Source organism: Phyllostomus discolor, chromosome 3, assembly GCF_004126475.2.
Source record: "Phyllostomus discolor isolate MPI-MPIP mPhyDis1 chromosome 3, mPhyDis1.pri.v3, whole genome shotgun sequence".
Classification (NCBI taxonomy): domain Eukaryota; kingdom Metazoa; phylum Chordata; class Mammalia; order Chiroptera; family Phyllostomidae; genus Phyllostomus; species Phyllostomus discolor.
In genome coordinates, this window is record NC_040905.2 from 36,822,443 (window position 1) to 36,847,586 (window position 25,144).

The window sequence follows — 25,144 nt, forward strand, 5'->3', positions numbered from 1 at the left end:
TAACCAGAAAGGCACACAGAAATGGCCTGGGGTGCCACACAGTTTGGAAGGACTCTGCTTAATACTTCAATGCAATGAAAGAACAGCTTCTACTTTAGAAATATGTGGTCCAAATTGATATACCTTTACTGCTTCATAGAAACTCTGAACCTAGTAGCCACCCAGAAGCCTTTTGTCTTCTGATATCTTCAGCCCCTTTCTTTCCTTCCTTTCTTTATGCCCCTCCTCCTGGATTATCCTTTCTACTCATTTTCCCCTTGGTCAGTCTGGTAGTAGCAGGGGAATGTGGGAGAAAACAAATGATGATTTGTTCAAATTCTTCTTTGCCCCACATATGAAATGGGTATTCCTGACAGAAGTGAAAATGGTTGGCTGTAAATGGTTTGGTTTGAACCCATTTCATCAGCCTTCCTATTCATTCTGCCAGGAAGGGGGTGAGACTAAATGAGACTGCATCACAGAGACTCCTGTACTCTGCTTTAAATGATTTCTCATTTGTATGATTTATTTAAAAATATAATGTGTTACACCAAATAAGGGCTGCTAAAAAGTATGTATTCTAGTGAATCACCACCTTAACATATCTTTCCTCAAATGGGTTAATGAAGTCCTCTCCTAGTTAAAGGCCACTGTTGGAGATTTTATCACTTCCTTGTGCTCTAACGGTTATACTTCTCTGAACTATGAATGTTTGACCTGCATAATCAGTTGATTATAATTGTTACCAAGTATATACCGGACTTCAAAGTAGTAAATAGTATACAAAGCAAATACTACCCTTACTTTACAAAGCAAAGTGATTCACGAAGGTGAAGCTTGGGGCAGGGATAAGTTTGCGCTCAAGGGAGTAACAAAGGAGGGCAGGGAGGAGGAACCCCAGGAACATTGGCCATTGGTCATTTTGGGAACACTGAAGTAGTCAATTGCGTTTGTTAGGGCTATCTGTAATTTTACTTCATTCAATTGTGTTTTATTTATTTAAGGATAATGTGGTTCCAAGAAGTCTGTTTCCAGGGACTACAGTTTGAAGCTCCTGTTACCTTAAAAGTATGTCCTGACTCTTGAAGATGGACCATCTGGCCAGTGTGGTGGTTGTCATTGTGATCGATAAAGACTGATTTTGGAGTGATTTATCTTGAGTGTTAACTGCTTACAACTGGCAGTGGTGGCTCTTTTGGCTCCTGTTCAGGTGGGGGAACTTGAGTTTCCTTAGTCCTTTCAGAAAGCCTGACTAGGCAGCTGGCTGGCATCGTGGCAGGAATGCTTTAGTTAGTTAGATTCAGTAAGTCAGGGTACAAATGTCACGGTAGTTTAGATGGACAGGCTAACTATATTTGCTTTATTTTTTAAATATCCAAACCCTGTTTTAACTTACAGTCCTATTAATTACATTGTTTAGCATTAAGACACCTGTAGGAAGTAATACAAACTTTTGTAAGTTGTTTTTATTTTCTTTTGATCTCTCCAGCAAACGTAATTTCTCGATTTTATAGTTTTCAAAAGCAAAATTTTACATTGCAAAAAATCTCCCCTCCCACCCCAAAAGAAAATGTGATCTTTAAGCTTTAACTCGGTTATTTACTTTTGTATCCTGGATGTTTGGGAATATTTTTTCTTGAAATCGGAACTTGACTAGAAAGCTTTAAGATTGCTTAATGCTTAAGAAAGCATTAAGTTTACTTAATGAACAATCATTAAGTAAATGATTATTTTCATGTGGATTTAAGTATTTCTCATTGAGTAAGGACATAGTGAATTAAGGGTGAGTTAAATTAAAAAAAAATAGTTTAATGCTGACCACTTTATAAGCATACTTTTGATATATCCCATAGCTCAGTGTTATAATGATGGATTTTAGTCAGTCTTCTGTCTTGGCAATACTGTTTTTAGGTGTGGGTATTGAGCCTAGGGCCAGTTCAATGTTTTGTGTTTAGGAAAAACTTGCTGTTTTTATTATTGCCAACCATGGAGATGCATTTAAAAGTTTAAGCAAGTAATTTTACCTTGACTTTTAAATACTGTGTTAGAAGTCTAAAAACAAAAGGATTGGGATTAAAAAGGAGAAAACTGTATTTGAACAATGATTAAAATATAATAAAAAAAAGAATTAAAAAAAGAAATCTAAAAACAAAAAATCCTGATGTTTAATTTTGATGGTGTTTTATGAATAACTTGTGGCTTTTGAAAAATGAGGTGCAATAAAATACTTCAAAAATCTAAGACATTTTCATCAGAGTGCTGAGCTAACTTTGGTCTGGTATTCAGAATTTTGTGACTACAGCTTAAGTGGGTTTCTCCTTATTATCTTTCTCAGCATACATAAAATTCTTGTTTTTGTGGAAGGAAGATACTTTATTCTGGGATGGCAACAGAGATATGGAAAAGTTCTTTCTTTTTAGATGGAAGGCGGTAGATTTCTCAATGTAACATCAGACTTAATTAACTAAACTTGCTTTACATTGTAGGCCCTGAGTTGGTGACAGATTTTTTGCAACAGTTTTTGGAAATGGCTATTTTCTATTTCAAAAAAGATGAATGTAACCTCTTAAGTTTGGATTTTACAGAGATTGAAAAGAATTTAGTACCTAATAAACTATATTTAGTCGGCATGATCTGGTATCTGTTAAAAGGTAAACTTCTTCCTTACCCTTTTATAATTAGAAATAAATGTATAATATGAAAGAGTATAATATGTATATGAGTTATACAACAAAACACTACATGTGTGAACTCACTGCTCACCTTAGAAAGGTAACATTACTATACTTCGGAGCCCTCTGTGTGCCCTTTCCAGACCCTTAACTTACTACTTCTTACCCTCTGCAGAAGTCACCAAAACCTTGAGTTTTGAGTTTTGTATTAGCAGAAGATCTGAATAGATATTTACTCCCAGAGAAGACATACAGATGGCCAACAGGTACATGAAAAGGTGTTGAACATCACTAATCATCAGGGAAATGCAAATGAAAACTACAGCGAGATACTACTTCACTCCTTTTAGAATGACTATTATAAAAGCAAATGTTGGTGAAGATGTGGCAAAAGAGAGCTCTCAAGCACTATTGGTGGAACTAGAAATTGGTGCAGCCACTATATTTATATGGAAAAGAGTATGGATGTTCTTCAAAAAATTAAAAATAGAACTGCCATGTGATCCAGCAATTCCACTTCTGGGTGTTTATCCAAAGGAAACAAAAGCACTAATTTGAAAAGCTGTTATCATTCCCATGTTCCCTGTAGCATTATTTATGACAGCCAAAATATGGAAACTACCTAGGAGTCCATCAATAGATGAATGGATAAAGAAAATGGGTGTGGGTATGTGTACACAGTGAAATATTACTCAGCCATAAAAAATGGAATCTTGCCATTTGCAACAACGTGAATGGACTTTGAGGTCATTGGGTCAAATGAAATAAGTCAGAGAAAGAAGTACTGGGTAATTCCACATACTTATATGTGGAATCTAAAAAAACAAAAACAAAACAATCAAACAAAACCCAAACTCATAGACAGAGAAAATAGATCAGTGGTTGACAGAGGTGGGGAGTTGGAATTGGGTAAAATGGGTGGGGGGAGTTAAGAGGTATAAATTTCAAATGCAAGAAAAATTTGTTAACTATTGGGTCGGCCAAAAAGTCCCTTCAGTTTTTTTCCCCTGTAAAATAAAAGACACATTTTTCATTTTCACCAATAACTTTATTGATTTGGATATTTTGAGTATGTCAGCTATCTCCCACTCTTAGCTTCTAGTAGGTAGAGGCCAGGGGTGCTGCTAAACACCTTCCAAAGCATAAGACAGCCCCATAGCAAAGAATTATTTGGCCAAAAAACCAGTAGTGCCAAGAAACTTTGCAAACCACTTTTGACATGTTTGATTAGTCGCAGCACCTTCTCCATACACGGCACAACTCTTTTCCTGTGTTTCAGTTGTGCTTTTACCTTTCTTGAAATAATAAAGCATAAGATGCCAAAAATATGTATTTTTTCCAGCTTCAATATTAAAATAACTGCACAAAAATTCACCAGTTTTGATGTTTTTTTTAAATGCATGCTGATATGATAACTGTTATAATACAGTCTAACAAAATTGTTTCAAATGAAGTTAAAGACAACTAAGCACTACTAAGCCATCTTACAGGAAAAACTAGATGAACTTTTGGCCAACGGTACATATGTGTGATGACAGATATTAACTAGACTTATTGTGATCATTTCACAATGTATACAAAACTCAAATTATGTTGTACACCCAAAAATAATATTGTTACATGTCAATTATACCTCAATTAAAAAAAATGGGGTTGTAGTCCATTTTCACAGCTCTAAGCATTCTGCCATATGAATACGTCACAACTCAGTCTGCTGTTGATGGATATTTGGGCTTCTAGTTTCATATTAAAATGCTGTTTTGAATGTTATTTCATGTGTCTAGTGGTACATATGTGCAAGTATTCCATTAGGGCCCCCAACCACTCCTCTTGGCATGAAAAATCCTCTTAATCTTTAAATTGAAATATTAGGAGTTTACCTTAATGTGGCCCACAGGATCTTAGTCCGGTATTTGCTGACCTGTGCTAAGGTCTAATAACCATACAAAGTAACTGAAAAACCATATCACTTTCTTTTAAAAACTTTTAAAATTTTGAAATAATTGTAGAATTACAGAAAAGCTGTAAAGGTAATACAGCATTCCACCTGATCTTTATCTAGCCTCCCCTAATTTAACCTTTTACATAACCATGGTTCTTTTGTCAGAACTAAAAAATAGATATTTGTACACTACTATTAACTAAACTATATACTTTATTTGGATTTCTCCCGTGTTTCTACTAGAGTCCTTTTCCTCTTTGAAGATCCACTCTAGGATACCATATTATATTTAGTCTTCACATTTCCTCATTGTCCTCTAATCCATGGCAGTATATTGGTCTTCCCTTGTCCTTCATGACCTTGACACTTGGGAATAATAATGGGTGGGTATTTTTGTAGATGGTCCTCAATTTGAGTTATTTGATGCTTTCCTTGTGATTAGCTTGAGTTGTGCATTTTTTGCAAGAATGTCACAGAAATAATAATGTCGTACACTTCTTGCATCATTTCAGGGGGTTACATGATATCACCATGACTTTTATTGGTTATCCTAATCTTGATCACTTGGCTTAGGGTGGTATCTGACAGGTATCTCCACTAGAAAGCATCTCCACTACTCTTTTCTTGCTTTTCATTAGACCTGAGTTACGAAAGTCCAGCCCGTGCTCCAGGGGAGGAGAGTTAAGTTCCACCTACTAGAGGGAGGAATATCAAAGAATTTGTGGACATATGCTAAAACCACAATAGTTAAATATCTGGCAGTGAGATCCTTTGAGTCTGTGTAAAGTTGTTCCTTTCCAAAGCTGGGGAGTCCAACCTTTTGGCCTTTCTGGACCACCCTGGAAGAAGAGTTGTCTTGAGTGTGATTTTGTGATTATGTGATACTGAGACAATTAAGCACAAAAAATCTCATAATGTTTTACGTAAATTTACAATTTTGTTTTGGGCCGAATTCTTAGCCATCCTGGGCCATGGGCTGGACACCTCTTTAAGTTTCACCTACTATTTTCTTTTTAAGATTTTATTTATTTTTAGAGAGGGAAGGGAGGGAGCTAGAAAGAGACAGAGAGAGAAACATCAATGTGCGGTTGCTGGGGGTCATGGCCTGCACCCAGGCATGTATCCTGACTGGGAATTGAACCTATGACACTGTGGTTCACAGACTGTGCTCAATCCACTGAGCTACGCCAGCCAGGGTCTCACCTACTATTTTTGTCATTTGTTAGTGTATCTTGCCTGCAGAAAATATTCCTTTGGTTGTTCTCATGATGATTTTTACCTTCATCGTGTCAACATTTATTAATTGACAGTCTTCTGTAAGAAATGTGTTCCATCTCCATTGTGTTTGTTTGTTTAAGTAAAGGCTCAGAGATAAGTATTTTATTCTTTGAATTATACTCCTATTACAATCTTATTTAATTTGTTGCTCAGACAGTTGTACCCTCTAGCCAAAGGCACTGTTTTTTTAACACACATCCTCCTGGCAACATCAGCATTTCCTTCATCCCAGCCCTAGAAACAGCCATTTATTCAAGAAGCTTTGGTTGGTGGTGGTGGTTATTTTTAAAAAGAATGGTATTTAGAAACCAAGATCTGGGTGTGCTGCTTTTTTTTTTTTTTTTTTTTTAAATAACACAGGTGTTTGTCCTGAGAGCCTGAGAGCCTTTTTATATTGGATTTACGTATGCTTTATCCTGAAAGTCATTTTTCTTTTTCTGAGAGAAAAGAAAGATTTATATGGTGACAGGTAAAAAAGTTCACTTTTCTTGTTAACATTAGCAGTAGTGATTAAAGTAATCAGACATGTTACTGCATCACATATTTCTAGTAATTAGAAGTAATTTCAGAATTTGTATTTGAGTTCCATTGCATTTTTGTGAAAAACTTGAAAAGTAGTGTATTTATTTTCTCAAATTATTGTTTTCTATCTGGTATATAATTGAGGACAATGAAGCGAGGACAAAAAGGCCATTGAAGCTGCCAAGCTAAATCCACCAATATCCCCATACTGAAGCTTAAGCACTTAATTTATAGAAGAAATCCTCAGGCCTAAACTCAGACCTAATTTATTCTTCTTCATATGTATGCATACTTAACAACAATGGTTATCTAGTTTTCAAACTCCTAGAAGATGTAAACTAGCATTTTAGAAGAACTTGAGGGGATGCAATTACTAAGCAAAATTTTTGTCAGCCTGAGAAGGGGGTGGGGGCGCCTGACTTCTGCAAGGAAGGAGGAGGGCAAGAGCGAACAGACTGGGCACTGGGCCAGCAGGGCAGTGCAGAGCTCTGTAGCTACAGGGCCAGTAACCCAGCCCAGGGAGGCCATGAGGGCATTACTGGGAGGACACAGTACAGTAAACGTTGTTCATAATGATAACCTTGAGCCATCAAGCAGCTGTTAAATTAGATTTTTTTGGAATATAGGGAAGTTTTGATACATTTTTGTAAGATTTTTACAAACTGGTAAAATGAATATGCTGGTTTCAGGAATAAACTTTTCCTCAGTTCTTCAGGCAGAACCTTTTGTTCTTAAGAATTACTAAGAGACAAAAGTTTTGCACATACAGTGCTACTGTTTTTAATAAGGTCATGATCATGAAAATCAGATCCTTATTTAGTCTGATTACTGCTGGCTTAGTCTTCCTTTAAGATATCAACCTTTCCTTTCTTATTTTCTCCTTTAAAAAATATTTCACTTGTGTGGGTATCATTGTAGCATTAGGAGAATTCAGTTTCACAGAAAGATGTAATGTATCAGAGACCTTCTCAAAAAGAATGTGTAAATGTAGTTTTCATATATTTGTTTAGAAAAAAATTGTTTGAGGGAGAATCGTCAAAGTGAGTGAAGTGGGGATTTCCTATCCTAGCTTTTTAGAAAATATTTTAGGGCTATTATTTCTCTGGCCTGCCCAGGTTTTTCACTTTAACAAAATGCTGATTTTTGATATGTAAAAAAAAAAATTTGTAAATTTACACTTCTGATTGAAGTAGACCTTGTAGAGCTTCCTCCAAAGAAAAGAACTATTATTGGCTCACAGTAACTGCAGATGTTCTAAGCTTATAAGTGGTCGAAGATGGAGTTTGGAGTTGCGGGGGAAGATAGCTGTCACAGAGAGATGCTCTTAGTAAAAGATAAGGGAATGAGGCAAGGTACATATGTGTTCAGCAAAGGGTGAAAGTATGGAAAGACTTCGAAAGAACAAATGTTAGGAGAGGGAGAGAAATGAAAGGGAAGGACCAGTTGGACCAGTAAAGGTATGCTGTGACTGTCCTTTATCATGTCCTCCTCTCTGCTGTATTTTACAGTCCTAACATCTGTTGGTTTTCTAAAGCAGGGAAATTAATTTCTGTTGGAGATGAGATCTTCTCCAATTTCTGACCATCTTTGTATTTAAAAGAGACATTTATTTCAGCTGCAAGTAGCTGGGTTCATAGGCTGCGGGAGAAATTAGTTTGAATTGTGATGAAACATTTGTTAAGCTAATGTGCTTGATTAATAAATGTATGGCCATTTGCCTTTTCCTGAAAATTCCAGAGCCTGAAAACTAGTTCCACAGGGTATTTCTCAGAGGTTTTGTTTGATCAATTGATTGTTTTTGTTTTAAATGATGGAATTTTCCTTGATCATGCCTTCAATATATTTTGTATTTTAGGCAATTAAAGCAACTTTTATAAACATAACCATTCTGATTGATTAAAAATGCAAACTACCTGTCTTTTGACTGGTTTTTTACATTATTGAAGTGGTTTTTTGTTTTTTGGGTTTTTTGTTTGTTTGTTTGTTTTGTTTTTTTTTAAACCCTCATCCAAGGACACTTCTTCACTGCCTGTTTTAGAGAGAGGAAGGGAGAGAGAAACGATGCTCGAGAGAGAAGCATCGATTGCGTTCTCTCCCTGACCTGGGATCATATCCCTGACTGGGATTGAACCTGCACCCTAGGTGTGTGCCCTACCTAACCTGGAATCAAACACACAACCTTTTGGTTACTGGATGACACTACAATCAACTGAGCCACACTGGCCAGGACTGAAGTGCTGTATTTCTATCTGCATTTCATATATCTGTTATTTTTAGTTTAGGGTGAAATAGTTCATTGGGTCATGTACATGATGACAATTATTTATCATTTTCCCCCCTTCAATTCTCATTAAAAAACCTGTTCTGGAATTGCTCTTGTTTTCATCATTTGATGCCAGGATTATGTGGGCTATATTTAAATAATCTCCCTATTCTCAAAAATGGGTGATAATAAGTCTCTTAAGTTTGTATTAGTGTGGTTGCCTCCATGCATACGGATACTTAGGCAGGTATTTCAGTTGCTTCTAAATGTCTTAGAAATAAACAAAACATACATTTTAAATATAATTAATTATTTTAAAAACGTCCTTGAAAATTCATTATAAATCAAAGCAAAAAAAATAATTCGAGGCAAAAGTCTAGGTTTTCATCATGTATTTTAACCAAGATATATATGTTGATTTTGGCTTCTTTAGAATCTGAAAAGTGTATAGAGTTAAGAGTGTCTAGGAGGAAATCTATAAGGAAATCTTCAACCTAATAAATAGATAACAGATCCTAAATTCTGAGTACTCTGAGTAATTTTGTGCCTATTTTGGAGGGTGCCCCTTTTCAGAGTCTCAAGGGACCTATGACCCCCCACAGCAAAGAAAGGTAAGGGACCAGATATGAAAATGAGGCCAAAGACTCAAGGTCAAACAGCTAATTAGTAGCAGAGCTGGGATTAAAACAAGTCTCTTTCCCAGGTTAGTTCTCATTTCATTATACTGACAGTCCTCAGATGCAGATTTTGATTCTGAAACACACATTAAGCCACTGTGTACATAATTGCTACTTAATTAGCACTCTTTTACATTTGAAGCCATTTGGACTTACATTTCTTGTTTAAAATGAACAGTAGACAAATTGGCATAGAGTTCTCTTATTTTACATTATTAAATTTTTTTTAATCCTAAGGTTTGGTAACTTATTATTATTATTATTATTATACAGCTTTATTTAAGTTATTTGATATTAAAAAGACAAATTGTGGTTAGAGTCCTGGCTCAAGACGTGTATTTCTTTTTTATTTTTCCCATATGTTACCATCATCACATCCAACAGAAATACTCTCCTAGGCTAAAATGGAACATATCTGTTCATTTAACATTATAAACACTGCTTTCAGAAGAAATATTATAAAACCAAGTTGTTATTTAATGCAGTGTTTATTATTAGTGGCACGTTTGTGAGATTTTGAAAAAGTCACACTTAAACAGGGTATTATCATCAATAAGAGTTTCTCACTGCTCCTTCACATATGCTTCCTGGTTAGGGCACATATATCTTGCAGTTTCTTACACTAGAGCAACTTAGTAGAGTGTTCGGATTTCATTTAAGTGCTCAACTAAATAAAATGTTTATGTTTTTATTCATTTTTTCATCCACTTAATAAATACTGAGCATGTATCATATACCAGGCTCTGTTCCAGGTACTGTTCAGTGCTGTTAGGACCTGAGCAGTCTTTTTTTTTTATAGGGCAGCAGAGGCCATCTCTCTGTGTGTATTGTGGAATAAACTCTCGTACAGGATTTGCATGTTAGACTTGCAAAGAGGTATTTGAGCCTCGCCATTCATGTTTTGAGGATTTGGAGGTAAAATATCATAAACACCTTTCTTTGAACTTTATGGGGAAATAATATGTGGTAATCTGGTGAATCAAATATTAAGTTATTTTTAGTTAACTGAATGCCAGGTGAACTTCTAACTGTAATTGTGTAAATGACAACACTGTGTGTTTTCTCTTGGATTGCATTTTAAGAAAATTGACTTCCAACAACAATTAATACTGGGTTCTTTAACTGTAAATGGAGGACATTGATGATGAGGTATCTCCAGCTTTTAAACCACACATGTCCAGGTGGGCTTAAACTCCTGGAGAAAAGTCACAAAAGCCTGTCATTTGACTCATGATGATTTATGATTTCTAAACTCTCAGTTGAGCTTTTCATTCTGTTTAGCAACCCTGCTGCTCATCTTGAACTGCATTTTCTGTAGCTGTTCCAGACCTTTTACCTTTTTCTACCATTCTTTAAACTTCTAATAAATAAAGTTCAACAGGAGTCCCTTTACTGTATGAGTTCTTTGAGTTCTGTATGTACCATTCTGATGTTCATTCAAAATTTCCAAAAGGGTGGTGCTAGATGCAACTTAATCCAAACTTACGTGACTTTAAGAGACTTCCCACTCTTAGATGAGTATCTGTTAGCATACATAGAACACAATTTGGGAAATGGGGCCTGTACTGTTTCTCTTATTGACTTCTGAATCCAACTCTGATCTGACTTCTTAGCTATCTCAGTTGCCCAGTAATCCAACCAGACTTTTCAGAACTGGAACCCTTGTGCTATTCATGGATGCTTCCCTGGAAACTTGTTCATTGCCTTTTACCAAGTTAGAGGATTAGGGAAGTGGTTGTTGGGTAGTATAAGCTCATGTTTATAATACTTAATGGATGGTAAGGGAAAGAATACAGCCTCTTTTGAGTAGTGAAGGCAGACAAAATGATCCGATTCATTTGTTTCATTTCATTTATAATGGACTTTCTTTTATGTTTCCATGTTACTCTAGATATTATACATTTTGCATGTACCTGTACCTATATTTATCTGAGATTTTTAACTTAGATTTAGGACACAGCAAAAGGATATCAAGCCTTAAGAATCTCAGTTAGAGATAGATGGTTAAAGATTATGTAGATAGAAATTAAGTATTTACCTTCTTTTATGTTGAATTTGAAAGCTATAAAAATATTTTCCACATGCCAGTGACAGACACATGACTGCAACTGCAGCAGCCTTTACCCTTTTTCTGTCCCCTTCCCTGAGCCATAGCTTCCAAGTGATTGAAATGACCATTTCTTCAACTTTGTAGCAGCTGTGGCAGGTCAGAGGTCTTGTGTGAGTCAGTGTGGTAACTACCATTCTTTATCTTGCCATGGGTAGCTCTCCATTACTGCTGCGTACTGCCATAATTTTTTAGAAATCATCTAATACAATCTATTTCCCTTACTTAATACAGGGGAAAAGAAGAAACAGGAAATAGATAGTAATGGTGAAATCAGAACAGGTTGCCCAGTCTCTCTCTGCCTTGCCTTACTTTGAGTGCTATACTTCCTCTCTTTCTCTGGAGAGTGGCTGGAGCCTTAAGGAGGCCTGAGCATACATAGGTTAAGGAGAGCCTGGAAATGTCCTTTTGCCAGAGTAGGTTGGGCAGGTTAGTAGTGCAGTGACCACATTGATGACATCAGTGCTTGCACTTGGTGTATGGTTATTGCCAGGCTCCTAGAACATGTGCTGAACATCATTTATGTGGTAAGATCTTCACTCAAGATTTGAGCACTGCACTTTTTTCTTTAAGCAGTTTGTATTCATTGTAGAAATTTTAGGAAAAAAACAAAACAAAACAAAACACTTCCCCCCACCAACCAAAAGAAGGAAAAGAAAAAGTTACCTGTAATCACACTGCTCCAAAGTATGGGTGGGGAATGTCTTACTAAGTTTCATCTGTATTTTGAACAGATCACCTATCTCTGCTTCTCTTTTCTCACCATTACTTACGGGGGGGGGGGGGGGGTGGAGGGGGATGTGCCACATAACCAAGGTATATGTCTATCTCACTGATCTTAAAGACACACAGCAGGAAGGATTTGCTTCTCAGCTGGATGTCACAGACAGGAGATAATGATACCTACAGCCCTACAGCTAGCGTTCCTTGGCATCCTTGGCATTCTTCTAGGAGAGCAGCAATTCTGACTTCACTCTGCCTGTCAGGCCATAAATTACTGACAACGAAAAACTGGGGGCATTTCTCTTTCCACAAGAACTGCAAGTTTCCTCGATGGCACATCCAACTTTCACTTAGTCTCCTGCTCAGCAACAAGATGGACTTGGGCTGTAAAAATTATTCTACTACCTTGTCATGGAAGGCAAACGTTAGGGATAAAAAAGGTGTTTTACATTTTAGTAGCAAGATCATCAAAGCGCAGAGTGAAAAATTGTTGCTTATTGAAACTAGAAGTTATTTTGAGACAAAATTAAGTCTTCTAAGACCCTGTCTTTTCTGTTTTGAATCAAATCACATTTTAGGAATGTGCTATGTAAATTAGGAACAAATGAAAAAGTGATAGTAGTTCCATTAATTTGGGAGTATGAATATATTAGAATATAATGATAGCAACAAGAAACCCTTGTCTATTATTGTAATAGAAATGCTAGCATGCTCTCGGGAGTTTGGCATCTCTAACGGCGTGTGTACTCGTGCTAACAGGATAGGGTTTTAGTGCACTTGTTGGAAACGCTAAACTTCCAAGAGCATGCGGTATTTCTTTCTTTTCTTTTCCCTCTTTTTTTTTAAAGATTATTTAATTATTTATTTTTAGAGAGGGGGAAAAACATAAGTGTGTGGTTGCCTCTCCTGTGCCCCCTACTGAGGACCTGGCCCACAGCCCAGGCATGTGCCCTGACTGGGAATCAAACCCGCAGCCCTTTGGTTTGCAGGCCAACACTCAGTCCACTGAGCCACACCAGCCAGGGCATTTCTTACACAGTAATGATGATAGCATGCATTCCATAAAAGAAGTTCTTGTGGTTTACATACATTGTCAATTCTAATCCTAGGGGCCATCCTGCAAGACAGGTATTATTAATTCCTTTTTACAGATACGGAAATTGAGGCTGAGTTACTTGCCTGAGGTCATTGAACTGAGATGCATGTTGGAATTAGAAGGAAAGCCGATCTTGTTTTAATTCTAAAATGCAACCTCCTTGTATTATCCTACATATTCTGTTGCCTCTGACTTTCTTATAGGATATACTTTGCCTAAGGCAAAAAAGAGTGTTACTAAAATTGTTGCCAATATATTTATTTTTTTATTAATTGAGTCATTTTGAATACACAAAGAATCCTCAATGAGGAATCCTGTGGGGCTCATAAACTAATCTCTTTGTAAATACTTTCTGATTAATCATTTTTAAATAATTTAGATTTTTAATGAAGGTTTTACTTAGTAATATATTTTTGTTACTATAAATTTTTTTTAATTTTATTTTAATCATTGTTCAAGTACATTTTTCTGTCCTTTACTCCCATTCCAGCCCACCCACTCATTTTTTTTTCTTAATGCTCAGGCCAGTTTAACATACCATTCCTAAATTTTTGGAATGGGAAAGGGAGCATTTAGGTTATATAACATAAGCTAGAAATTGTATATATTCTTTCTATCACAAGTTATATAGTCTTTACTATTCTATTTACTGTGGTTAGTTGAGAATATTTTGACTGGAAAAACCTTGTTAAGGCTGTAATTCTAATTCCTAGGTCAGTGGTCCCTGGACCAGCAGCCACAGTATCACTTGGGATGATGGCACAGGGCCCAGCAATCTGTTATAACAATCCCTCCCGGTGCTTCTGATGATGCACAGTCCAGTTTGAGAAGCGCAAGTCGGTATGTTCCACATACCAAGAGCGTAAAAGGGGTTTGTATGTATGTTCTTCCATATAACAAGTGCTTCTTGAGTGTTTCCTCCAGGACAGTCCTCTGTGACAATGATGCTACAGACCTCTGCCATCTCCTATGATGTCACAGTCCTTTGCCTCCACCTTAACTCATAAGAGAGGATTGGACTCAGACATGGTTTTTAGTTAATTTTAACATATCCTGGGCTTGAAGCCAAAACATTGAGTCACTTGTGACTCCGACAGTGCAGGGCAGCATTGCTTGGAAGAAGCCATGAGTTCCTTCATTTGACATAGCTTACAAGAGCCTGACCTGTTATTCCAAGGGCTGTGCTGGATCCTTGGGTTACAGAGATAAAAGGTACCTTTCCTTCAAGGGTCCTAAAAATTAGCGGTGTTTACTAAAGTGTCTAGATTTGTTCATTTGCCTTATCCTTTAAAATCATTTATATGTTGTTGTGGAAAGATTTATTCGTACAAATTTATCATTTGGATTTTAGAAAACCCATGTTCCTTCCAGTTCTTCAGAGGCCTACTTAATCCAGAGGTGTTCTACCACCTCTCCTAGAACACCTGTAAAAAGGGGAGAGTGATGCCCACTTTGCAGAATTAAGTCTATTAAAGCTTGGGAATGGGGTAAGGCTTTAGGAATCCATTAGGGCCAAAATGTGGGGGCTCCTATTGAGGAGTCAGGCTAGAACTCTAGAGTATGAGTGGCATAATTTGACTACTGAGGTTTGCATTCTCCTTTCCCAGTCTGAGCACACTTTTCTCCTTATCTCTTGGTTCTGGTGAACAGAATTAAGTCTCCAGAGTTTCTCCTTCACCTAAACCAAAACCAGACAGCCAAGCATTTCTGAAGGTTGTTTTGCTGTAAGGAACAACAAGAAATAAACTGATAAAAGGGATTTTTTCTACTCCCTCCCACCTCCAAATTAGACCTGGGCCCTGGGAAGTAAGACAAAGGTGTGTAGAGGTGCTGCTGAGAGTTGGTGTTTGGTCACCACAGGCCTCTAATAAACTTAATCTGCACTTCAGAAGTTAGGGACCCAGGTGAAACGCCAAGGCAGGGAGGGAAGAAAGAGAGCAAGTACTGAAGGGGCAGCACTGGGGCTACCCAGACACCAGAGAGGGTGGAGGCGCGTTGGTCTGTCCTTTTGAAAAGGACAGAGGACTGGGAACTGCTTTGCTTCTATTAGAAAATGTTGGCATCATAGAAAGTGGAATAATGTGGAATTTAAAGGATTGGGCAAATAATTTAATTTCTTAAGCAACTTTTCAGCTTTTATAGTTGTTAAAGTAACTCAAATTCTTCCTAACTTGTTTATTACTTCCCTGTCTACCCCCTCAAAATCTGAAATTGGGCAATGGTTGTTTCCCTCAGTTCTAGAAAATTACTTGATGGCAATGGTAGTGGTGGGGAACCCTTAGTACTTTAGAATTTGGGATGAAATGAAGTGATGTGATTAAAAACAAAATCTAGCGCATGCCATTTAAACTCTAGTGCTCATTCTAGGTGTTCATTGCAGATAAATGTCTTTTTTCAGAAATAATTTTAAGTAACCGTCTAACACCATTCATATCTAACAGTAACTCTGATCATACAGATCCTCATATGTAATGGTGCAAGAATCTACATTAACGAGAACAAAACCGATACTGAGTAGAGTGCCCCTGGGAACTCTCGGTCGGGCCCATCCAGTGCATGCTCCGTAAATTTTTATGTTGTTTATATGGTGTGCTGTGGTTTACAGTCTGGTCTTTGCATTAATTTGCGTTGTCTTTCTCTCAAATATTAATGAAGTGTAGGAGCGATTCTATTCCAAACAGGCATTTTTAAGGTAGACTTAAAGCTTTTCCTTTAAAAAATAATTTTCTGAAAGACGGAAACCACTTCATTAATGATTGCCAGCAAAATCTCCTAATGTCTTTCTATAAGCTGTTTAAGCTTAGTATTAGAAATTAGGGCTAGAGGATTTAATTAACCAGCTCACAGGATGCAGTCTCTTTAATTTAGGATTTCCTTTTGAGAAAATTATGTAGTTGGGAAGGAATATCATATTTTAGACAAGTTGGTTTTTGAGTTGAGTTTATCGCCTCCATCTTGGACCCTTAACATGTCAGTACTGCGAATTAAGCACAATTTTAATTAAAACAGTTCTTTTAAATTAATGATTGCAGCACAATGAATTGGATTTTGTGTGCTGTAGTTCTCAGAGTTAGGAAAAGTAAAAGTTACATTTTGGAGGATCAATGATTAACTCATCTGTTTTAGCAGGGACACAGATCAGGTAGTAGTTACTGTACATTTAGCTGTTATAGTGGGTTTAGTTTACCAATGAATATACTTTGTTACGAGAGTGTTAATATTAACACTTTTGCATTTTTTTAGACTTAGCTTTAAAAAAAATACAAAAAACCTCTCAACCCTTGCCACCCTTTCAGCCATAACATTACATTGCCTTAGTTTCTGCCTTTAATTTCCCTGGGGGTTCTTTTTATTTAGGAAAAGGGTAAGATATATATTTGTGTAGGTACTACACCAGTGCTTCTGTTAAATCCTTTTTCAATAAAGAATATGTTACTTGAGTGCCTCATGCACAGGATGCATATTTTCCTGAAAGGAATGTGTCCTGAAAGCAGTAGTTTTTACTGTATATTTATTTTATGTCTACCAGTTTATTTTAATCCTAAACATTTTCTTATGCTTTGAGTTTGTAACCATTTTTCAGTTAACTGAGCACATACACATATATGCACAAAACGACCAACCTTTAGAAATTCTTTATGTATTTTAAAAACAATATCCAGTCTGATACGGGTCTCTTTAAAATGCAGCTAAAATCTAAGCTTGGATATGGAAAATCAGCTTTCAAGGAAAGCTTATTTCAGAGTATCAGTGAAGAAATAAATATTTGCTTTCCAGAAACCTTAATTAATCCTCATTAATGTAGATTATTTGAGTATGTGCTGCGTGTGAGAAATTTGCCCCTTCAGCGTTTCTTTGCTGAGTCTTATTAACTCCTGACCTACTGTAAGATCCAAGTGCAAATAATGTCATTTCAAAGGTGGTTCAGCGAGGCGCAGCTATTTCTTCCCTTTCTTAGCAGTGCATTATAAATAGCAGTTCTTTATCTTTCTGATCTTACTCTTTTTTTGTAGTAGGGTCTTTTTGTTTTTTAAAGATTTTATTTATTTTTAGAGAGGGGAAGGGAAGGAGAAGGAGAGGGAGAGAAACATCAATGTGTGGTTGCCTCTCACATGCCCCAAACTAGGGGACCTGGCCTGCAACCCAGGCATGTGCCCTGACTGGGAATTGAACCGGTGACCCTTTGGTTCACAGGCCTGTGCTCAATCCACTGAGCTATACCAGCCAGGGCTGATCTCACTCTTAATTATTGAGGACCCCACAGTCCTTTTGCTTACTAAATGTACACTCATGAGAGAGTGTTTAAAAGGTCAGTAATGTCTAGGTATAATTGTGAAAAACAAGTTTGATCTTGTAGACACCCTGAAAGGGTCTTAGGGATCTTTGGGTGTCCCTGGACCACACTTTGAGAATCTTACATTTTAGCACTTTGGAAATAATAAATGGTTACTAAAAAAAAAGTCTCTTACATTTTCTGGTTTACCTGTGTATGAAAGTAGCACTTCAACCAAATTAACTATTTCTGTGTTGGCAGAACTTACTCTGAAAATTGGGAAAGAGCTGTAGTGAGCAAAGGTGTAACTGACAAACGTCTTTCGGTTTTACAGCAAACACCAGTTATCCTTTCTGTGCCACGCCTCTCCCTGCAGACGTTCTCTGTGGTCACACTTATTTCCCAAGGCACCTCACGAGTGAGACCCTCTTCCCCACAATTTCAGTAGCATAGAAAAATAAAGTGCTATGGATGAAGGGAATTTACCCAATACCCCTCCCCTGCTTCTCCAGCTGGGAAGGGAAGGAAAGCGAAATAAAATTTAATGAGCACTTTTACTATGTGCCAGGTGCTTTACATATGTTATTTTTATTTTAATCCCAGAACAACCCTAAGAGGTATTTCTAGCCACATTTTGCACACAAATAGAGCAAGACTTGGAGATGTGAAATAATAGCATGTCCAGAACACTCAGTATTTTAAGTGACAGAACCTGAACCCAGTCAAAGTCTATTACCAGGGCCTGTGCAGTGTTGTGCCTTGGTGTCTTTCGTTTTTCTTGAGTTCCCGCAGATTGATAATGTGAATATAAAGTTTTATTGGGCTCTGTGGTGACATGGTGAAATAATTTGTGCTCACAGGATTAACTATCTTTGACATTATATTTTGTAGAGTCAAATAATTATTTTATAAGAAAAGGTTTAGATAATTTCTTCAGTTCTTTGAAAACAGTTAATTATCCATGTTTTATCATAGAGTGGAAGATTGCCTCATTTTATGTCCTCACTTCTGTCATATACAGCACCTAACTATCCCAGAGGAGATTTTGCCTAAAACAGCTGATCATCATTGTTTGTCAGAATGCCAGAAAGACTAAATCCTTGCTCAGGAACATTATGATGTTTCAAGTCATCTGGTACCGAGGAGATAAGACTAGGTGGTGATGGAGAGTAGGGTGTAGGGGAAAGAGGTCTTCCAGCCCTTTTTAGGGGTTGTTGAAGGAGAAATATTCTCCTTGGTTCTCCTGTGTGTGTTCTGGTATGAGTTGGGACCCACAGAGAGTGAATTTGTGGAATTTCAAAAAGTTTCTCAAATTGGAGAAGCCAAAATACATGATTATACCATCCTGAAGTGAGGCTTAATGGAATTACTGTATACTGACTCAATATTTCATAGTCTTAAAAAGTAACATACCAGCTGTCCTTTAAGTTTGTATGTATTTTTCCTATATTTAAAATAAAGCTTTCATCTCGAGGAACATCAGTTACCCCATCCTTAAAGTAAGGGGGACACATCCCCCTTCAAAAAAAACATAAATAGGTCTAAGTTTTAAATCCCTGTCACAAAGCTAGTCAAATTAGAGATGCAGCTGACCTAGGGGTAAAGCATTTGCTATGAAAAAGGCTAGCAGTATAGGAGAGGAGCCATTGTGATAGCTGACAATGAAGAAGAATAACAAAAAGGCCCACATAGAGATTACTGCCACCTGTAGTTGTCTGTTACAGGGAGCGCTGTTTCACTCACTTGGTTACCACCCTCAATCAGGGCTGTCAAACTCATTTGCACTGGGGCTGCATCAGCCTTGTGGTTGCCTTCAAAGGACCAAATGTAGAGCTCCTTGCCCCTAGTTAAGGAGTAGTTACATGTACACAGTCCTAAAATTACATTTGGCCCTTGAAGGCAACCATGAGGCTGATGTGGCCCCCGGTAAAAATGAGTTTGACACTCCTGCCCTAAATGGTCAGCTAAGTAGGGCAACAGGGTAGAACATACAACACAGAAATATTTCTAAAAAATGGTTGAAATTCTTAAAGGAGTTTGGGTACATGAAAAATAATCTAGAATTACTTGGAAAATGAATATTAATGAAACTCCTTAATGTTTGATGATATCAGATTAATGAAGTGTTACTCTGTAAGACATGTATATGTTTATTTGTGTCCTCATATATTAAACTGTTTGGCAGTCAAAATATTTTATAGTTTGCTTTGCTCTTTAAGAAATTTTACGAGGGTAGTAAATGCTTAATGTAATGAAATTGGATAATAAATTGTAGTATCAAATTCAGTATACTTCTTTCTTGTACAGATCACATGAATGAAGAAGTAATTTTTGCAGAACTTTTTGAGGACTTCATCAGTTTTCCTAAGGGCCTCTTTTTTGGTAGTTAAATAGGTACTGAAAGTACCTATTATGTTATATAGCCGTAATGACTATTTAAATACTAACTAGTTGAACTCTTGGATCGTCAGTTGTCTTGGCTTTGCCTTTGTGTGGTCGGGGAAATTCTCCAATGTCACTTTCATGGAGAGGCAAAGATGTTGACTTGGCGACCAAGAAGAGACATGATAGCGTTAACCTGAGAGAGATCAGTTTTATAAATGGGCAGTTTATAATAACTGTTTTCCTACAGTAATAACTGGTTTCATTGTACACATATATATGTGACAGGTAGAAAACAGATTGAAATGTACAGTATATGTCCTTGGGAATTTTCTGGACTCTTTTATGATCCATTGATTTTTTTTTTGTCTTAATCTGTGCTTGTCCCATGTATTTTTAGTTATTGTAGATGTACAGTACGTCTGGTACATAGTAATGCAAGACTGCTCTTATTCTTAATTTTTAAAATTTTCTTGGGTATTTACTTATTAGTGACTTTTCCTCAGGAAAATACATTTTAAGTTTTTTATATATTATTATATTTGCTATATATCTTTAATTATGGTTTTTCAAAAAACCTTCTTGACTAAAGGAAATAAAGGAGACTGGAATATTCATTCTGAAACTCTGGAGGAAAACCTAAGGCCTAAGCCCTGGGTTGCTCAGTTCTTTAGAGCATTGTCCTGATATGCGGAGGTTGCATGTTTGATACCCAGTTAGGAGGGCACATACAAGAATCATCCAATGAATGCATAAATAAGTAGAACAACAAATTGATGTTTCTCTCTTCCTCTCTCTTCAATCAATCAATAAATAAAAAATACTAGAGTTTTAAAAAAAAAGAAGAAAGAAAAGCAGAGGTTTTTCTATCATATTACAATTCTCAAAATTTCTCATTGTAAAGAAACACTAGTAACTTTTTCTTAGGAAACACTTTTAAAATTGATTAATTTGGTAACAATTATTATAGCACTTTTCCCACTAAATGTTAATAATATGAATTATCAAGATCAAATTATATTACTGTGAAAGATCTTTCATAAGTTGAATAGTGTTTCCTCCAACTCTCTAGCCTGATTACCCTCCTTCGAAGAAGAAGACAATAGGTGGGGTTCAGATGCCCCACATTTGAACCCCAGGTGTCATCTAGCCATCATTTCCATCCCATATCTCTGCAGCTTCGCAGAGTTCCCACATGGTTGAAGGCCCTTTGTGAATGACGGGGAATCTGAAGAAACAGTGGTGAGCTTGATGAACTTTATTCAAGTAGTATATGTAGTGGAAGGCTGAGAGCAAGCCAAAGGCTTTATTTTGTCGCTTCAGGTTTCTGTCAGGCACTTGAAATTTTTAGGTAATGTGTCCTGAAGGTTCCCAGATCCCCTTAAGGTGTATCCATGGGCTCCGAATGTGGCTTTCAGGGAGGGAAGCTGGAACTGAAATTGAAGTGGGTGTGCCCCAAAATGCAGGGTAACCTTCCAGATACATTTAGGGAAGAGCTGTGAGGAGGATTTGTCCCCTGGCCCAAGAGGCCAGGACTGACTGGTGACAGTGGTGGTAGAAGGCAGTTTTTTGTTGGCTGTGTGCTGTAGCTTGTGCTTTCCGAAGGAGAATTGTTGTCTGTGTGGGGTGAGTGTGTCATCTTTGGACCATTATTAGCAGTGCCCACAAGGCCATCAGTCAGGGAGATTGTGTAGGATTCCTGTGTGGTTCTCAGTTGAAGCTATGAGGCCTCTAAGGCCAATTGTCACTTGGTGATTTTGTGTGCCTGTGCATGTGAATGTTGAACAGCTTACATCTGTGCCAGCTTTAACTCTGTAGTATGAAAGAAAATAGTTGTGGTATACATGAGAGTTGGTAGGCTTTGCAGTTCTGTCGGCAGACACTGCTCAACCATGTTGCTTTGTTGGGGATATATTACATATGCTAAAGAAAGTATTATTAATTAAAACTTTTTTCTGGTCAATGTTTGTGAGAGGGAGACCCCTCGGCGTTAGAGTTCATTGAAGGAGACTAGTGGTTGCCTAGTAATGATGGCTTATTAGTGTTGGAGTCTGACAATTTCCTATAGGAATGGTGGTAGTATATGCAGTAAGTGTTTTCATACAGCTCTGTAAAATACTTCAGATGTCTGTTGAATACCATTTGTTTTTTTTGTTTGTTTGTGTTTAGCTGTAGGGTGTGGGGCGGGGTTTGAGTGCTCTGAATGTTTTTACTTGAAAATGAAAGCTGTCATTTTTTCTTGGTGCTGTCAAGTACTGCACATTTCAAAGAATTAGAATATTTCATAGCATTTGAATGCAGAGACTAAACTCTCTCCTCTCTTTCTTTCATTTAGGTTTCCACTTGAGTGGCACAGTGACAGAACCTGCAATACAATCGGAGCCAGAAACTGTTTGCAACGTGGCCATCAGCTTTGATCGTTGCAAGATTACCTCAGTGACCTGCAGCTGTGGAAACAAGGACATATTTTATTGTGCCCATGTTGTGGCACTGTCTTTATACCGCATCCGCAAGCCAGATCAGGTCAAATTGCATCTTCCCATTTCAGAGACACTCTTTCAAATGAACAGAGACCAACTACAAAAGTTTGTACAGTATTTGATCACAGTACACCACACGGAAGTTTTGCCAACTGCTCAAAAATTAGCAGATGAAATTTTATCCCAGAATTCAGAAATTAACCAAGTTCATGGTGAGTATAGACATTCATTCATTCTATAGCTTTCTTCTGGATTCTTTTTTGTTTATAAGTTTAACTCTTCATAAAAATGAATTAAATGGTGAGTCAGGTCATCAGCATTGTTCTTAGGTAGCTGAAGGAATACTAAGTTTTGTTTTATATTCGAAAACATTTCTGAAGAAGTGCTGCATGCGTTCTAGCTACCATGCCTTTCATGCTTAGAAAAAGCTCTAATTTGTTAAAGCTTGTCTCTCATACTTTTATATTTGGTAAAATTTTATCATGTATGGGAAGTACTTTGTCAGTTAATTCACCCATGTCAGCTGTTATCAGTAAACTAGCTTGTGCATAATCAGAATTTTTAAGAATTTTTCTTTAAAAATTATTTTCCAAGGCAGGAAGTTTGTGACAGCATGACTCAAATTAAGAAAATAAACTATTCTAGGCTTGACCGGCACACTCAGTTGGCTAGGGCATTGTCCCTATACATGAAGGTTGCGGGTTCAATCCTTGGTCAGGGCACATGGAGGACACAACCAGTGGATGCGTGAATGGGCTGAATGACAGAGCAACATCTGTCTGTCTGTCTATGTGTGTGTGTGTCTCTCTCTGATATCAATAAATACATTTTTAGAAATTTAAAATAAGTAAATGCTTAAAAAAGAACAATTATTCTTAGAAAAATTACAGCTTGTTTAAAGAGATTAGAATATAGCTATTGTGTATAAGAAATCCCTAAAGTTTTTCTTCTAAATTTTTCATACATTATCTCATTTATTTGTAAACACATTCATCAACTATGCATTGCAAATATGTTGACTCACAAGAATATATGTGCAACATTTCAGAGATGGATGCATCACCTATTTCATATAGTACATTAATATAGGATAAATAATATTGTTAAATTATAGGTTACTGTGTTTTTAAAACATTTAGACATCATTTTTTTAATTTTTAAAAGTATGTTGAAGAATGTGATAATCTTGACCAGGCAGCTCAGGGGCCTAACATTTTTACTTTCTTTTAATTGTATTGATTTGAGATACAGGGCCGGTCAGTACTCATCCCTATTGTTTTAGGTTTTCTTCAAATTCATTTGTTAGTATAGCAAATATAAATGTTGAAGGAAAGCAGTTGGAGATTATTTCTTTTCCTTCTCTTTTTAAGCTGGGGCTAGTGAAATAAGGAAGGGCTTAGGATAGAAGAAGAACAGGAGAGAGCCTACCTGGGCACTTTGGCTTTCTAGAAACCTAACAGGAAAGGAGTGAGCCAGGACGGGGCTGCTATCAACTCACTGGAGAGTCAGAGAAAGGGGGGCTTGGGGACAAGATCAGGAGTTCAACCAGGATGAGCTGCTGCTGCCCATTCCTCCTCTGGTTGCAAGTTCATAGGGTCCCTTAGAGTTTAGGAGAGGCCTCCTGTGGGGGAAGGAAAGGGAGAAGGGAAAGGAGTCAGCATGCTCCCAAGGGGGAGAGCAAGTCTGGAGATGATTTCTTTCTTTTCTTTCTTTTCCCCTCCCTCCCTCCCTCCCTCCCTCTCTCCCTCCCATTCATTCATTCATTTATTTTTAGAGAGAGGGAAGGGAGGAAAACAGAGAGAGAAACATGGATCGGATGCCTCCTAGCATGCCTCCAACTGTGGACCTGACCTACAACCCAGGCACATGCCCTGACTGGGAATTGAACTGGCAAACTTTCAGTTCACTGGCTGGCACTCAGTCCACTGAGCCACACCAGCCAGGTATGGAGATCAATTCTAAAAACTTATTAAGTTGTGAGATATAGCACACAGAAAAGTGCACAAAAAATAAATGTGCAGATTAAGAAAGCAAACCAAAACCCAGGCCAACAAATAGACCACTTAGCACTGTCCAATAGAAATACAATAAGAGCCACATGTATAATTAAAATTATTCTAATAGCCTTATTTTAAAAGAAACAAGTAAATCCTGACTGGCGTAGCTCAGTGGATTGAGCGCGGGCTGCGAACCAAAGTGTCGCAGGTTCGATTCCCAGTCAGGGTACATGCTTGGGTTGCAGGCCATGACCCCCAGCAACCACACATTGATGCCTCTCTCTCTTTCTCCCTCCATTCCCTCTCTAAAAAAAATAAATAAAAACCTTAAAAAAAAGAAACAAGTAAAACTAATTTTAATATAGGTTCCATTTATCTCTATATCCAACATATTGATTTACCATTCATATTTATATCATAATATTAATAAATATCAATTCAACATAAATATTGATACACTTTTACCCTTTTTTCTTAATGAGTCTTTGAAAACTAATGTCTGTTTTACATTTACAGCATATCTGAAATCATACTATAGCCACATTGCAGGTTCTTAATAGCCACATGGGGCTAGTGACTAACTACCTTGTTGGACAACACAACTGTAGCGTATTCTGGGTATGAGAACAACACTATTTATTTGTCCATTCCACTGTTAATGAACCTTGTTTTGAATAGAGCTGCTGTGAGGATTCTTTTACAAGTCTCCTGATGCTAAAAGATACTTTAAACATGGTTTTTAAACAGGAAAAT

At 37.1% G+C, this 25,144-nt stretch overlaps 1 protein-coding gene and 1 long non-coding RNA gene across 2 annotated transcripts in view; both read left to right on the forward strand.

Moving 5' to 3' along the window:
- Window positions 1–25,144, forward strand: part of ZSWIM6 (zinc finger SWIM-type containing 6) — a 186,175-nt gene that overhangs the window by 95,202 nt on the left and 65,829 nt on the right. The window contains exon 2 of the mRNA XM_028505947.2: window positions 22,250–22,606. Coding sequence (XP_028361748.1) covers window positions 22,250–22,606 — 357 coding nt within the window. The remainder of the gene's footprint in view (window positions 1–22,249; window positions 22,607–25,144) is intronic.
- Window positions 1,736–7,680, forward strand: LOC118499446. The gene is made up of 3 exons (XR_004901930.1): window positions 1,736–1,868; window positions 6,165–6,168; window positions 7,670–7,680. It is a non-coding gene; the product is annotated as an uncharacterized LOC118499446 (long non-coding RNA).